This window comes from Leopardus geoffroyi, chromosome B4, assembly GCF_018350155.1.
Source record: "Leopardus geoffroyi isolate Oge1 chromosome B4, O.geoffroyi_Oge1_pat1.0, whole genome shotgun sequence".
Classification (NCBI taxonomy): domain Eukaryota; kingdom Metazoa; phylum Chordata; class Mammalia; order Carnivora; family Felidae; genus Leopardus; species Leopardus geoffroyi.
The window spans coordinates 104,385,882-104,403,862 of record NC_059341.1 but is presented as its reverse complement, the minus strand read 5'-3'; the positions used below and the strand labels follow the sequence as shown (position 1 = coordinate 104,403,862).

The window sequence follows — 17,981 nt, the reverse complement described above, 5'->3', positions numbered from 1 at the left end:
TATGTAATCTGTGTAGGTTTAGTTATACCTACTAAAACCATCAGTTTCCTTTGTAATCACATTCATGCCCTATACTGTTACCCTATATCTGGTTGAACATTAGAGGATGTGAGCTATTCTTTTGTACCTACTTATTGGGGAATAAAAATTATACAAATCAATACATCACTGATACAATTATTTGCCTTTGTCCTGTTCTATAGTATCACAAAACACATGATCATTAGCACATTGATTAAAGTTAAATGCATATATGCATCATCCTGTAAATCAAAGTAAAACTTCAGCATGCTATAGAGTTTAGGCTACAATGAAAATTAATAATCACAAGATTTCACCAAAATCTTTAGAGAAGAATTACATTTTCAAGGGAATTAATAATTTCATAAGTGACTAAAATATTCTTACTGCAACAGAAAATGTGTGTGGTTTTGCAAAATGGATTTAAAGTTCTTCAGAAAAATAGGCTTGATTTAAAGTTTTTGCATAAATATTCAAAAGATCCCTTAACTCCTCTGAATCCTCCCTCACTTCCCCTATTAATAAATCTTAAATTCTCCAATTATTTATTTCTTTCACAATAGGACCCAATATATGACTGTAATTATGGAGTTATAATTAATCAATATAGAACTTAGAATGAATTTTCCCCCCTTAACAGAGGTTTCAAGGCAGGACGGAGCATCACATAAGCAGAGTTCCAGTGGGACCAAAGGCAATGGCAGGCCTGGGAGTGAAGACCTATGAACAAGAAAATAATAAAAGACTATGGGCAGCAAAAAACAAACAACCCAATTAATAAATGGGCAGAATATATGAATAGACACCTTTCCAAAGAAGACATCCAGATGGCTAACAGACAGATGAAAAGATGCTCAAAAATCACACATCATCAGGGAAATACAAATCAAAACCACATTGAGATACCACCTCATACTGGTCAGAATGGCTAAACTTAACAACACAAGAAACAACAGATGTTGGTGAGGATGCAGAGAAAGGGGAAACCTCTTGCACAGTTGCTGGGAATGTATACTGGTGCGACCACTCTGGAGAATAGTATGGAGTTTCCTCAAGAAACTAAAAATAGAACTACCCTACAATCCAGCAATTGCACCAGTAGGTATTTACCCAAAGGATACAAAAATACAGATTAGAAGGGGTACACCATCTACATATGCACCCCAATGTTTATAGCAGCACTCTCAACAATAGCCAAATTGTGGGAAAAGCCTAAATGTCCATCAACTGATGAATGGATAAAGAAATTGTGGTTTATATACACAATGGAGTACTACGTGGCAATGAGAAAGAATGAAATATGGCCCTTTGTAGCAATGTAGATGGAACTGGAGAGTGTGGTGCTAAGTGAAATAAGCCATACAGAGAAAGACAGATACCATATATTTTCACATTTATGTGGATCCTGAGAAATTTAATGGAAACCCATGGGAGAGGGGAAGGAAAAAAAAAAGAGGTTAGAGTGGGAGAGAGCCAAAGCATAAGAGACTCTTAAAACCTGAGAACAAACTGAGGGTTGATGGGGGGTGGGAGGGAGGGGTGGGTAGGTGATGGGCATTGAAGAGGGCATCTTTTGGGATGAGCACTGGGTGTTGTATGGAAACCAATTTGACAATAAATTTCATATATTAAAAAAAAAAAGAAGATGTGGTATATACACACAATGGAATATGACTCAGCCATCAAAAAGAATGAGATCTTGCCATTTGCAACTATTGTAGATGGAGCTAGAGTGTATTATGCTAAGAGAAGTCAGTCAGAGGATGACAATTACCATTAATTTCACTCATATGTGGAATTTAGGAAACAAAACAGATGAACATATGGAAAGGGGGTAGAGAGAATAAAGGGAAATAAACCACAAGAGACTCTTCACAATAGAGAACAAACTGAGGTTTGATGGAGGGAGGTGGGTGGGAAATGGGCTAGATGGGTAATGGGTACTAAGGAGGGCACTTATGATGAGCACTGGGTGTTGTATGTAAGTGATGAATCACCGAATTCTACTTCTGAAACCAATATTGCACTGTATGTTAACTAACTAAAATATTAAAAATAATTAAAATTAAAATAAAAAAATAAAGTTAAAAATTAAAAAAAAAGAAAAACAGACTAGGGGCAGTAGAGGAAATCCTCAGGCGACTGTAGGATCACCATGATAAGGATGGTTAACTTTGCTATATGTTAGAATTAAAGCCAGGGTGTGAAAATATAAGGGAGCATATAGCTCCAACTGTATATTGGAGCTGTTCAGAGATAGAATCATCTGCCTTAGGAGGAAGTAGGTGAATCATTGCTGAGAGAAGCTAATAGGATTTTTAAAGAGACAGTTCCAAGGTGAATGGTTGACTTAAATAAGAACAAGGGCAATTCCTAACTCTGAGATTCCTCAGAGTGGTTGTGTCAACCCAAGTGGAGGTCTTGGATGCATTTAAAGTTTCCATATACCTATGATAGGGAAGAGCACTGAGAAGTCAAAGAGCCATGGAGAAGGAGAGGAAGCCCTAAAAACACATTGGTTTCATTCAATTTTCAATCCAATGCAGCAAGCTTTTATTATCTATGATGTGCCAGATAGTTCATTAGGCATGCCACAAAATTCATCCCATGTTGGTTCATTTATGTTCTTTTATATTTTTATATTATTTTTATGTTTATTTTTGAGAGAGAGAGAGAGAGACTGAGTGCCAAGCAGGGGAGGGGCAGAGAGAGAGGGAGACATGGAATCCAAAGCAGTCTCTAGTCTCAGCCATCAGCACAGAGCCCGACGTAGGGTTGGAACCCACGAACTGTGAGACCATGACCTGAGCTGAAGTTGGACGCTTAACTGACTGAGCCACCCACCTTTTTTTTTTTAATGTTTATTTATTTTTGGGAGAGAGAGCACGAGAGAGCGAGTGGAGGAGGGGCAGAGAGAGGGAGAGAGAGAGACTCTCAAGCAGGCCTTGCACTGTCAGTGCAGAACCCAATACAGGGCTTGAACCCACAAACCATGAGATCATAACCTGAGCTGAAATCAAGAGTCAGAAGCTTAACTGACTGAGCCACCCAGGTGCCCCTCATTTATGTTCTTTGAGCAGGTACAATGGAGTGCACATTCTCCAGGTAGCTGAGGATAAAAAGTAGAACATGACATCATAGTCCCATTGAAGGACTGAAAACCTAGATGGGAAGAAGAGCATGCTATTTTTATACTATATGGACATAACTATCTATTTGACTGATTTTTTTCTTTGTAAGAGAGATTGACAGACCTTGTTATGCACAAATAATATACTGACAAATATAAAATAGTGGAAAGGCCTGTGTCACTTACTAGTGACATGATTGTTGGTAAACTGCAATCTCTATTAGGAGCCTCCATTTCCCCATCTATAAAAGGGAGGTACCTAGTGTTGTTGTGAGGGACTGGCACATTAAAATCCATAGAGTTTATAATTAATTTCTTATTTAAAATAGTTGGAAGTGGGGCGCCTGGGTGGCGCAGTCGGTTAAGCGTCCGACTTCAGCCAGGTCACGATCTCGCGGTCCGTGAGTTCGAGCCCCGCATCAGGCTCTGGGCTGATGGCTCAGAGCCTGGAGCCTGTTTCCGATTCTGTGTCTCCCTCTCTCTCTGCCCCTCCCCCGTTCATGCTCTGTCTCTCTCTGTCCCAAAAATAAATAAACGTTGAAAAAAAAATTTAAAATAGTTGGAAGAGTAATATAATTGAAGTATTTATGTTTTATAAGAATATAAAACAAAAAAATGGTGACTTACAGAAACATAGCTGGCATTAATATAATCTGATCCCGGAATACTAGCATCAGCTATCAGCTTCACTCTGTTATTATTATCTAGAGGAAAATATGAGACAGTAATGCTAATTCATTTTTAAAATTGCCACCACTTTCTTTCCTATAAAAATAATACAAAGAAATTCATGACATAACATCGAACATTACAGATAGCCATAAAATTAAAAAAGTTCCCTCTTATCTCATATTTCCACTGCCCAGAGACAACGACTATTAATATGTTCTTGTACATACTTCCAGAATCTTCTGTACATATTCATAAAAAATTAACCACAAATGGAATTATTGTGGTTAAAAACCACAAATTTTCTGCAATTTTTTTCATTTACCTATGTGTGTCTTTCCATATTATCATAGACAAAATGTCTAGCTCATTATTTTAAACATATGGTATTTCACTGATTGGATATATTAATTTAACTCTTATGATGATTTAAATTCATCTCATTTTGTTATTGCAAAATGCCGAATAAACATATTTAAACTATTTGCAGTGTATTTGCAGAATGCATTACCAGCAGTAGAATTCCTAAATCGTATTGTGCATTTCAAATTTTGAAAGATATTGCCAAATTGTTCTCTAATTATATAAGTTCATACTCCGAACAAAAGTGTTTGAACAATTCTGTTTCCTCTTATTTTCACTACCATAAGATATTATTAAACATTTTAATTTATGATATTTTGATAGATACAAATTTATATCTCATAATATTTATTTTTATTTCCTTAAATGTGAATGTAATTGATCTGAGGTTATTTGTTTGTGTATTGGCCATTTTAAATAACTTTTTTAACTGACTTTTCATATTATACTATTTTTCTATTAAAAATATTTTATAATGAAAATATGCTTACATGTATTGAATGAAATTTTCTTCTTGTCATTTATTTTACTCTGTCAATCAATGGAGCTGCTAGCTATCTTGCCATACATAAAATTTACATGTTTTTATAATCAAATTTGTAATTATTTTTCCTCATGGAATTATGGCTTCTTGTGTCATTCATACAAAGGTGTCGGTCACATCAATGTTTTTATTTGTACAAATTCATTCATAATTTCTTCTAGAACTTTAATGGGTTTTTCTGCTTTTGTTTTAACTATTTCAATCTTTGATCCATTGGAATTTATTATTGTTTTTTATGGAACAAGCTAAAATATATTTTTTATTGTTTGTTTCTTTGTTGCCATTTGGAACAACAGTCTCAATTTGTTAACATTCCATCATCCCCCCTTACTCAAAATACTACTGTTATTATACACTAGATTTCTCTATGCATTTAGGCCTATTTCTGGACTATTTATTCCTTTCCATTAATTTTTCTGCCTATTCTTTCTTTAACACCAAACTTTTAATGATTATTCTTTAGAATATTTTAAGATCTGGTAAAACTAGATGCCCCTAACCATTATTTTTTTCAAAAAAGGGGTTCAAAATTATTTTTTGTGAGGATATTTACCACTTTGGTATTACAGTCAGAATGTCCAGTGCTAATTTTAACTAGTCATGAAAATGATACAAAATACCATTACTACATCTTTATTTTGAAGTGTTTTTTTTTTTTTTTTTTCCTAATCTTGGAAAGTGGAGGAACTTGGTAGTGGAGGAACAATCGGTAAATGGCTTTGGGTTTGAATTCCAAATGAATCATCTGTTATCTACCATACAAATGGACTTGGGTGAATTCCTTAACTTCTCTTCTCCTTCATTACCTAAACTATAATATATAGTTATAATATTTATTTTTACAATTTTCTTGAGGAAAACTTACACGAAATCTTCTGGAACTTATAAAGCTGAGTAGAACTTGATACATGCTCTCATGTTCTTAAAGCTTAAACACATGTTACTTGTTAAATGACTATGCTGCATCGTTAGAGTTAAAATGACCTGCCCTATAGGTTTAGAGATGGGGAATGTTTAAGCAAATTTATGCAAATGATTTATGCCTCAAAGACTTTGAATTTGGTATGCTATAACTATTTTAATGACCTTGTGGCTAGTCCTGTAACTTAGGAAGGGATGCCATCAGGTTTCTATTCACTTGATATGCCTGCTTATAACTATCTGAGTCAACAGCAAGCTAAACTTTTCTTCGTGGTGTTGGAACATTTCTGAAGGTCATAGTGTCCTGTCAAACAGAGATTTGGAAATCTCTTTTGCAAGCATTTGCTGCTAATTCTAGTACCTTAAAGCCCTGTAAGCTAATATCTTCTATAATGCACTGTGATATTTGAAATCCCACTTCCTACATTACTCAGGGGAAACAATGTACTTCACTAAGCTGGCTCAAGCTAAAATTCAGAGTCTATTAAAATGAATTCATTCTCTATGGGAGAAAAAAAACGTTTCTTCAGCTTAATGGCTTCTCTGCGAGCACAGCGGGAGAATATATTTAGTTTAAACATCTCATTTCCTTGTACTGTGTGTGTGTGGCAGGGGTACACTTACCCATAGAGGTGGCTGTGAGTTTATGGCTCGCCTTCTAACCCAGGTTAGGGAACTGTGCTTGTTATGTCCAGACTATAGACCCTAAAGTCCTGTTACTAAAGCTTATTCACCAAGAAAGTTAGTGGCTTTTAAAAATAAGCAATCTATTATTGATTCAACAATCATAAGCACTAACATTGAGAGCATGTTCCAGTACTGTGCAGAGTGGGTTAAATAATTATTTCATTAATCCTCACAGTAAGCTCACGAGGTGGACACCACTGAATGGTACATGTAGTCACTAAGGCTGTTAGTAGGTACACAGGATTGCAGCCTAGCAAGTTTCATTGGAGCCCACACATTCTTAGCAGTTTTACTATATGCAGGCAGTAGGTATTCATTGAATTAATTAATTATTCTAATAACATTCTTGAAGAATAGAGAAATCTACCTAATACAATTATTTCTTATAGGACCTCCAATTCTCTAAGAGGATAGTTAAGAAAAATTTTTTCCCTACAAATCCATGAAAAGATATTGAATGTGGATGTAATACATTATTTGAAAAAGTGCCATAAATTTTTCTGGACTGAAATCGAGAAAGCAGAAAACAATTAGACATTGTCCATTTGCCTCTAGTAAAGGTGAAACATGCATGAAATTCTAATTATGATATTCCAAACATCCTTGATGTGTAATTCCACCATTAACAATTATTTTTTGTCTTAGCCTCAGATTTGAAGAAACGGGGCAATCATACTCCTCAAATCTTCTTGTTGTTTTAAGGTTTTTTATTTACTTCCATTGACCACTCTTATTCTCTTCCTGTCTTATAAGTAATAAAGCTATGTGGTCTGACTTTTCTTATAGTGATAATGTGAATCCTGATAATAATGCACTGGGATCTTAATAATAAAAGATTGAAATGTCACATTTAAAAAATATTTTGCTAACATCTCAAATTTCTACATATTTTCAATTAGGTACCCTTTGATCTTTGGAAATAAGTTAGCCATATTTGGTTTACTTATTTTATATATACTGATAGATTAGAAATCACTTCAGCCAAATATATGAATGTAAATAGATATGAAATATTCCATAATAACTGTCTTTCAATTAGATTATAGTATTCATTTTCACTGAAAAGCCTTGAATAGGAATGAAGCAAACAAGTATGGAAGAAATATAGATAGAGACAAATATAAAAATATGAGAAATTCCCTATCTCTTAAACTTATAATGCATCTGACCCAGGTTAACTCTCTGAAAGGGAAAACAAAAGGATCCACTGAGAAACACAGACATTTAGAGATGCAATACTAACATTCGGTCATTCCTACAATAGTGTCTGATTTGTCAACTTACTCCTAAAGTCATTCACGTATTATTTGCTTTGTTCCAGGAAGGATTTTGTGTGATTAAAGCTATTTGCATTTTCATCCTATCCTAATTCTTGGGAATTAGCAGATTCCACTAGATGACTACTTCCTATATCACGTTTCCCTAAATTTGTTTACTTCATGCCTCAGTTATCCTCCAGTTCTAGAATATCAGAATTTGCTCCATGTCTTCCTATCCACATCCTTTATTATTTTACACTCTGCGAGTATATCCTTCTCCACGTCTGTGTCTTCCTAGACAGAAGAGTTCAATTTTTAAGTAAGGATTTTACCAATATAGAACATAGAAAAATATATATATTACTATTATATTATTATATATTATATTTGTATATTGTGTATCATTATAATACATAATATTATATATTATTATATATTAGAATATTTTAAAATTAGGAATATTTAAAAATTCTAGATTTTGAAACAATATTAACAATATTTCAGAACACCACGAATAGCACTTGTTTATTTCATAGTAGGAAGTGAATTGTATCAGAATATAGACAGTAGGCACACGTGTTCAAAACATGTAATATCAAACATACAGCTATTATTAACAGAGGAATATAATTATTTTTCCTTTCACATCGCTGCTAATTCTTAAAACAACAATGCAGTTTCTTTTCTCATTGATTGAAAAATGAAGTATGGCTTACTATGGTGAGACACAACCCTGCCTCCTTTGTAAAACCAATCCTGGTAAGCATACGTTTACTCCGATCTTCGGTGAATACTTTGCAATGCATTTTTTTATATTCCGTAAGAAAGCACTGCCCTGCTTTTAAGGGAAACTAATGCACAAAGTTACATGTTTCTCTTTTCATTTGAGAACTGGATCTGTAGGAAGATGTTAGAGAGGTTCCTTACTTGGGTTAAATTACAAAGCTAAGAAACTATTAGGTCTACAGTTTCTTGCACCTGCATAAGTGAACCTTGTGTGAACAAGCTGAAAATCATGTATGTTAACTTCAATAAATATTAACAAAGCAAAAGAGATACAGTTTGAAAATTACTGCTAATAAAATGCATTATTGTAATCTGATGAATATGTAATATAATACATTTAAGAAGTAAAAATGCTAAGATTCATTTGGTACTCATTTTAAAACATTTTGCAGGTCAGAACCAGAGGCAGTAAGTGCACATACATGGTTTTATATTTGGAAAGCGGTTTTTCGCTCTGTTCCAAGGCAGATCAGCATCAGTTGAAGAAAGATCCTGAAGAAATTTTGGTAATTCCTGTGGAATGAAGTTATTGCACAGTTTAGATTCATTTCAGAGGAAAACAAGAAATTCTACTTAATAAAAGACTATTCTTCACTCTAAACCCTTTTACTTTTAAATTGAAAACACCTCTCATAACTGCAGAAACAAGATCAAATTAATAGTAATGAACTTATATAAATGTTTACTGAAAATATTCTGAAAAAAATTGGTCTTTTGGACTATTGGTCTTTCTGGGATAATTTCTTTGTATTTTGGGAAGCTCTAAGATGTGGCAACCATGTTAATAATAACCCTGCTCCATACTTCACTAATGGTTTCATCAGGTACACACTGAGTATTATTTAATATTTTAATGTCTACTTAGTAGGGGAAGGGAGTTCAGTGATTTATTTTTTGTTTTCTCTCCTCGGGCAGCATGATTTCATGCCTATTAATTGGTACAACACTGGTCAGTTTAAGAACATGTCAAAGGTCAATTCCTGTTCTCAGTAGGCATTGTTAAATCGGTACTGGAATGCAAAGGTGCGATTAAGAATTATCAGACACAGAGGAAGGGTCAAGGAGATCCATTATTGACATTTTGATAAGAGATCATGATATTATCCATTCATCATTAAAAAAGTTGGTGCCAGAAAATGTGTTCATTATTTTGTTGAGCTGGTGATTTATATTTACAAAGTTCATAGGTTTCCAGTTTAGAAATAAGTCTCAACTTGCCAAATTCCTTAAAAAGTATTACAATTTGTGTTTTTACAATTTTTTCAACATTATTATAAATAATTTCTTTTAATTAGGTAATTCTCCCTTTCCCACTTATTTTTCCACAAAAAGAAAATCCAGACAGTCTTTTGCATATGGATATGGGTTAGAGGAAAGAAACAGTGTAAGCATCTGAAATCTCGTGTGTTGGCACAAAAGGCTTAGGGAAAAAAAAATTAGCCAACTAGGGAATCCCAGAACAGCTTCCTTGTGTCAAGGTGTCAGGAGTATATGTCAGTATATTCGTAAGAGACAATGAAATAGAGGCAGAAAAAAAGGTGAAATGGAAATCATCTGAAAAGTGGTACTTCTGTAATTTTTTCACAAAGAAGTTTCCACTTATAGATTTAAATGACTGTGGCCTTGATAATTAATACCCAATTACCAGGTTGACTGTTTGGATAGTAATGTTATACTTGGCAGCCTTTTTCTTATCAGGGAACATAGGGCCTCCACCATCCTATTCAGCATTTTCTCTTACTGTTTGCTCTTTTCATTGGGATCCTAGTTGAGTTGGACTGTTTTGCATCCTTAACCCTTCCCCCTTTATCTATCTGTTGGTCTTCTGCTTGTCCTAAAGTTCATCTCAAAGGTCACCTTTTTGTAAAGCCTTTTCTGACTGCTATCCAAATAGAGTCAGTTCTCACTTTTCCCTGCATATTTCTATCATCATACGGTGTATTTTTGTATTTTTTGTGCATGTCTTATCACAGTATGAGCTTCTTTTATGGTAGAAGTCATCATCATAATAGCTAATACTCGTGTCAGCCACGATTCTTAGTGTTACACACATTCAATTATGTTAGCATTCACGACTTAGTGAGTTAAATAGTATTATTTTACAAATGAAGATATTGAGGTACAGAGAGTTTAAGTGATTTGCCCAAAGTCACTTGGCTATTGAGTGTTGAGTTCATATATACATCAATGTGCTAAATACAATGCCTATCATATAGTAGAAGCTTATAAATATTTAATGTATAAGTGAGTATGACCTGAGTTATAAAGTTTATCAAATATGCATTTATTTATTAAAATATAATTTTGCTTTGAAAACTTAACACCTCATTAGGGGTGCCTGGGTGGCTCAGTCGGTTAAGCGTCCGACTTCAGCTCAGGTCACGATCTCACCGTCCGTGAGTTCGAGCCCTGCATCGGGCTCTGAGCTGATGGCTCAGAGCCTGGAGCCTGCTTCCGATTCTGCGTCTCCCTCTCTCTCTGCCCCTCCCCCGTTCATGCTCTGTCTCTCTCTGTCTCAAAAATAAATAAACGTTAAAAAAAATTTTAAAAAAAGAAAACTTAACACATTATTAAGATAAAAACAATTTTAAAAAGTTCCTTACATATATAGATACATTTATATAATATATAAAGTTTGCCTATATATTTATATAAAAAAACAAGTTCTCAAAACCATGATCTCCAAAAAAGTTGAACTAGAAACTTTCTCAACATAATACATGTGAAAATGTTATTGCTAATAAAACTTTTCATCTACTCAGTCATGCATAATGTAATTATATTCGCTCTTATTCTAGTGAAATTACACTTTTGCTCCTGAAAAATTGAGAGTTCTCGCTGTGTAAATGCTAAGAAAAGTTTTATGGTACCATCGATTTTGTTAAGTCCAGACCAATATTACTTAAGAAGCATAACCAAAGAGCTGTAGGAAATACCATTAATCTTCTCACATTTTGTTATTATTCCCTGAGAGGCTGAAATATTATAATCCTGAATTATTCAAGCCAATTGCTTAATTCTTTGTTTCATAAGTTCACACACTAAAAATTTCATGCAAAAAAAAAAAAGAAATAAAGTTTTTGGTGACATTTAGAGATCCGTTTTACTTATATAATACAAAATAACCAGCTAAGTTTGGAAAGATGCACACAAGTTTTAAAAAAAGCTTATGTATAGTTCTGATATACACCTTATGCATTATTATAATTTAAATTTTATAGGTATATAGAATGTTGAAAGCAATAAAATTAATCTTAACTTCTGAATAGTGTCAAAGTGGAATGTTCTTAACTTCACATATTCTCCATAATGTGATATAGTATTTATTTCATAGTAACTTAATAATAGGCCTCATAAAATGCAGGTATTTTTACCTTTTGGATAGTTCTAGAAATAATATGATTTTTATAGTTTCTGGAAACATCACATTCTCAGGTTCATCCACATCACTAACATAAACTAAGCAGGCAAAAATGGAATTATTTGGTCTCTAAATCTAAAATAATTATTTAAATATTAAAACCACATTTAGAGCATAACCTAAGTCTCACAAAAACCAGTGAATACAGCATTCCAGATTCTCATCCATCTGGATGAAAGAGCAGAGAAGAAATGAGGCCAGGTTGCCATTGCTGGGAAGGTCTGAAGCAGAGCACCTTTTCCTCACACAGTAGGTGAATAATTCCATTCGGGTTGCACCAGAGGCCACCACGTGTAACATTACTATCCAAACAATCAACCTGGTAATTGGGTATTGATTATCAAGGCCGCAGTCCTTCATGGCCTTGCTTGCTTAAAATGGACATGAAATGTGACACATGAAACGACTGGAGGTCTGGCAATGTTGTGACAACTGCTAGTAACATACCGAAAATTCTTCTTGAAACTTTAGGTTGTTGTTTGTGCAAAGCTCTTCAACATGTTGCAGGAAGGATTTCTTGCTCACCGGCCTCCAAGCAAAGAAAGGTATAAATATTATCACGTTAGATTGAGTTCTTTCACTTTAGCATGGTGCTGGCTGTACAGTTAATGAGCCACAGAACAACAGACATTTCAAAACCCATAAACCACACCGCCCTTTAAAGTCACTCTGTCATATTTACAAAATTAACTTTTCCACCGTAAGTTTGCTTTCTTTGTCTCCTGGTACAAAATTCTTTCAATTTTCAAGTGACTTTCGATGAATGATTTCATATTTTAACGAAGAAAGTTTTTCAAGTAAATATAAGGGCATAAAGTTATCATTGAATCCTAAAGCACATAATACCTCTTTGTCATACAGAAAACATTTTATACATTACAAGGTTTTAGAAGATATAAAATATTGCAGTGACCTCATTCTCATAATGACATGGTTTTTAAACCCTAAGGAGTTTAAATATCCCCGTATTACTTCCCAAGCTAAAATACAGACATGCAGGCTTCGCCCCAGAGAGAGAGAAAGCATTTCTCCAGTTACCATGCAATTAGTCATGCTTTTATGATTTATATCCAGCTTGGAGGTTTTTCTAGCAAACATACAAGAAAGGAACCACACATTAAGATTCATTGAATCAGTGAATCTAGCATTGATATTCAAAAAGAAGAAAAGATATTTAACAAACTTACTTGATGGATTTTCTATAACTAAGTAACCTGCAACAGAGATTGTATTAAATGCATTGTAAGTTGAGGGTATAGTTCTTTCTAAAAGACTTCTAGACTAAAATCAGAAAAATATAATAAATCAGTAATGTATGATGTGTTATCCCTTTAACCGATAGGTGATCGTTATTTTAAATTCTATTTCAATTGTCTAATATTTGGATCCAAATATGGCCAAATAATAACTTAGTTTCTCTCTCAAGCTAAGGCACCCTTTTATGCTGTTAGGCCTTTGGAGTACTGTGTTAAAAACAGGTCTTTTTTTAATTTTATCTTATATATTTCATAGTATCTAGGGTCTAAGAGAGTTAATGTGGATTAAAAAAAATATTTTCTTTGTCCACAGAGAGTGCTTAACCAGGGAGAGTGGATCTTTGAAAAATGACATCATATTGACTAAATTTTATTTTATGAGTGTGTTTTGATGAGTATGTAACCATAAAAAATCACAATTCTTTCAGTTACTTTAGACATATCTCCTGTGACACTTCATCGGTCCAATTATTTATACTCTGAAAAAATCTGAAATAATTTTTTACAGCTAAATAGACTATGCATCACACACAAATTTAGAGATGGGCACATCTTCAATAACACGTTTGTCATGCACAATTAGCACCGCAAAACCACAAAAGGCACAAAGTATAATGAAATAAAATGAATAACATATAACTTTTTCAAAGTTTTAAAATTTAAATATTATCAAGGATGATTTTGCTTCATTCCTTAAATGAAGAATATTTATAAGAAGATGTGGTTTTGAGGTAAAGAATAAATGAAAGAAAATAATTAGATTGAAAGATGCAGCATAAAGAATACTATACAAATGGTCTCAAAGGGGTGGGTTCAATGAACAAAAAATGAGTCATAAAAGTTAAATTTATTACAATATACGAACTGGTGAAAAATATGGGGGTGCAGGAGCAAGTACTACCAAGAAGAATGATAGAATTCTTGGCTAATGCTTTAGGTGTCCCCAAGGAGAAGAAGGTATCTCCCAGCTTCTTAGGGTATAACCTCATAGAGCATACCATTATCAAACACGGCATCACAGTGATAAAACAGCAATGTTTGAGCAAAGTCTTCGTGGATGAACTTGTAAGCTTCCCACGATATCCTAGAGTGATTCTAAGAAGGCAACAGAGAAATTTTTAACCAAATGAATACGGAGATGACTGAATGGGCTATTGAATCAGAATCTTTGATTTTGGGTTTAGAAAAGAAAGACAGAGTATCTGAATTTGAGGCTCTTGAAATACTTCTGACATAGCAACAGATGAAGTGGGGACTGGGGCAACAATCGATCCCTGTTGGAAATAATTACTCTTCAGCAAAGACCAGTAAGAAAAAAATATAATCATGGGCTAGACCCATACTACCCAAGCTCCCTTAGATTCCTGTTGCCCCGATGCTTTTATGCCATAATATTCCTCAGAAACAGGAAAAGCAAGGGGTTAGGTTAGGCATTCCTACTTAACTGAGCTTAAGATAGAAATATGAATGAGACATTTGAATTAGCAAGACCAATTTCCCTGCTACCACAGGGAAATGGAAATTCTTGAATTGCATGGAGATTGTTTTCATATCAACTTGTGAATAGTGAAATTCAAACATATTACATCTAATTTAATGACAGGCTCATGGCCCACCTATTTAAGGACAGTCAGACTGCCATCCTATAGTAGGAAGAGTCTCTTTTCCCAGAGAATCCAAAATTATTTGAGGCAGTATTGGCAAAATATTTTTACTCAGCCATCTAGAATCTAAAGTAGGGCTAGTTTCTGCACAGCCATCAATATGGTATTTGAAGAATCAAAATATGTTCATGAAGTCCTCAAAATACATTAAACATGAATAATCATATTAAAATATAAATGAGCAAGAAATAGTTGAACCACCAATTATTCACATCCTGGCTCTTATTATCATTAATGATTTATATTTTCACTTAGAAATTATAATTAATTTAATAAAAAGATGTTTCTTTTATCAATTTATTTACAGTGAAGAATACTACAGAAAGTTGCTTTTTTTACTATTATTTTATCTTGCAATTGAAAGATCTCTGTAAAGATACTAATTTTATTTTTTTAATTTATTTATATTTATTCATTTTTTAAAGTTTATTTACTTATTTTGAGAGAGAGAGAGAGAGAGAGCAGGGGAGGGCCAGAGAGAGCGGGAAAGAGAGAATCCCAAGCAGGCTCCATGCTGTCAGTGCAGAGCCCAACACAGGGCTCGATCTCACAAACCATGAAATCATGACCTGAGCTGAGATCAAGAGCCGAAAGCTTAACTGACAGAGCCATCTAAGCGTCCCTAAAGATACTAATTTTGAACTGTAACTGGCTATTAGATTCAGGTGAATATTTGTGAATTCTTTCCTTACTATAAAATATGATGCCTTTATTGGTTTTAAATATGGGCTCTAACAATAACTAGCTATGTTACCTTAAGCAAGTTACTTAATCTTTCTGTGCCTCAGTTCCTAATTTGTAAAATAAGGAAAGCATATGTAAATCAAGCTCATATATGTAAAATGTTTAGAAATGCCCTTGGCTTTGGAAGCAATACATAAATATTAGTTACTATCATTAGTATTAGAATTGCTATTTCTACTCTATTTTGTAAAACTCAAGCTCCTCTTACCCATCTGTCCTACAATTCATACTGATATAAAGGAAGAAATTTTTTTTGTTTCTAAAAGAATACTTTATCTTAATTTTACTCAAAACTTGGTAGACTAGAATGTGCTAAATTAAGCAGCAAGATTTCCTATTTTTATTCTTAATCACGGTCTCGGCATAAAGAATGATCATAGATAAACAGACTTCAAATCTAAGCCTTGCTTTCTAGTTCTCAATTCAAGATCCCCAATATATCTCTAATAACATAAAGACTGTAATAATTCAGTTTTCACATTATCATGTGAAAGCATTTCTCATCATACCCACATTTGTAATGTTCTTCCTTACAACTACCTTTCACATATCCTGTTTGTACTCCACATACTTTCAAGCATCCCTCCCTCTCAGTTTGTACCATTCAGGTGTTTTACCACAACCATATCCTACTGATTCCTCAACAGCTGATTCAAATGTTAACCTTTCTATGGACTTTACTCTGATCTGTTATAGAGAAAATAACTTCTTTCTATAAAACCAAATTTCTATGGACAGGTCACTTACCACTTGTATTATGGCTGTATAAGTACATGTATTAAGGATACACATGTTGAGGTTCATGTATACTTGAAGGCTGGGGCAGGATTAACACTTGGTTTTGCTATAAATCCCTTGTAACCTTATTCATAGTAGACAATGAATTAATCATCATTAAATATAAAACTGTGGATGCATTCAGACTAGGACACATAGAATGTTAAACATAAATACTCTGATTATTATGAGAGTATCTAAAGTGAATGAATTTTCCACTAAAATAGAAGGCAATTGAGAATTCTCAGAAGTTTTAGCTAAGTATGATCAATAGATGTATGAATAAACACTATATGAGTCTAACCAAAGCCATATTGGATCCCCTAACTAGAAGTTAACAGGAGCTAGATACCTCGTAGGAAATTAGATATATGAATAACAAAATCATCTTGCCTATCCAACTAATAAAAAGATAGACTTCAAAAAAACAAGTAAGAACTATTTTGGCTTTATTTTCCTTTGTATCACTCTCTTTTTCTAAACCTAGCCACTTTATGTAACCTATTCTTTACATTTGTATTTACGTAATATGAGAAACAAGACTTCTAAAGTCTAATTTTTATGTAATTTTCCAGTCTATGCTTATGTTACCAGTATGTGTGACCTGAAATTGAAATACCTATCTGGATGGCTTAAATTGAGAAGACATTTTGGCACACATTACCTGACTATTCAAATAAAAGATTTTTTGTTGTTGTTGTCTACAGTATCCATATCATTGCTTTGATACTTAGCTTCATATTATAAAGGAGCATTTTCCCGTTAAGAATTCGCTGCATTCTAAATTTTATTATAGGTTTTAAAATCTGTTTTTATATAGGAAAAAAATAAATTTGAACAATTTATACAGGGAACTAGAAAAGAAGGTGGAGCATAATACACAAAAGCATTGACTTTTATTGATGAGAAAATTAAATTCTTTTAGGAAAAATTGTTTGTTTAGATAAGCACAAAAAATACCTCATAGAAATTAACGTGCATGAAAGTCAGCAATGTTATTTTAGAAGGAGTGTTATTTCCAAATCAAGTGATCTGTGAAGATACTCAAAGAAACTCAAATAGCAAGCTTTTTATTAACATTTTTAAAAACTTAAAGTGTTACATAGGGAGAATTTTAGACTGGTATGGTACACTTATTTTAACCCTTATTTTATTTACTTACAATGTGAAGATACTGTCAAATTGTATTCAGTTCGTTATTATATAAATCAATTTGGGAACTGTCCAGATTTCAATAAGATAACTGACCACTTTCCAACAGGAAGGGCTAAACACTTCTTATTACATGAATCTTAGCTGTCTTAAATCCTATTCCTTTTTTTTGGAAAAGGGTATTATTTCATGTCTGGGCTCATTTTTTAAAAGTCTATCAAAAACTTAAATTCCACTCAGATTACTCTTGATAGATTCAGAGAGGAACCATTTATTTATGTTGGCAGTGGTGATTGAAGACCATATTGTCACAGAGACTCAGCTTTCTCTCAAGGTCAATTAGTTGAAATCTATAGGGAATTAAAATATAGTCCAAATAGAGAGCTATGGATGATAGCCTATAGATGAGCAGCTTAAATCAGCATTACCAGTGGCATAGGACAAATTGAGAAACCTCGTGTTTTCTACTTAGGTTAAAAAGAAAAGAACCTCAAATTTTATTGCATTGGTTTAAACTATGTATTTGTCAAACTAACAATGTACTTCATATTCAAATAAAATTTTGTTAAGAATCTTTCTGGTAAAAT

The 17,981-nt window shown here is 33.5% G+C and overlaps 1 protein-coding gene and 1 long non-coding RNA gene across 9 annotated transcripts in view; one reads left to right on the top strand and one right to left on the bottom strand.

Annotated features, from left to right (window-relative positions):
* The window catches only part of PTPRQ (protein tyrosine phosphatase receptor type Q), a 199,425-nt gene that overhangs the window by 20,320 nt on the left and 161,124 nt on the right, over positions 1-17,981 (bottom strand). For 3 of the 5 annotated variants that reach the window (XM_045462798.1, XM_045462800.1, XM_045462802.1), the window contains 4 exons: positions 12,989-13,015; positions 12,249-12,330; positions 8,803-8,893; positions 3,779-3,855 (listed from right to left, as the gene is read on the bottom strand). In XM_045462798.1, the coding sequence (XP_045318754.1) occupies positions 3,779-3,855; positions 8,803-8,893; positions 12,249-12,330; positions 12,989-13,015 (277 nt within the window). The remainder of the gene's footprint in view (positions 1-3,778; positions 3,856-8,802; positions 8,894-12,248; positions 12,331-12,988; positions 13,016-17,981) is intronic. The other 2 variants (XM_045462799.1, XM_045462801.1) reach the window with 1 other exon arrangement.
* Positions 1-17,981, top strand: part of LOC123590042 — a 168,187-nt gene that overhangs the window by 44,332 nt on the left and 105,874 nt on the right. The window lies entirely within an intron of this gene.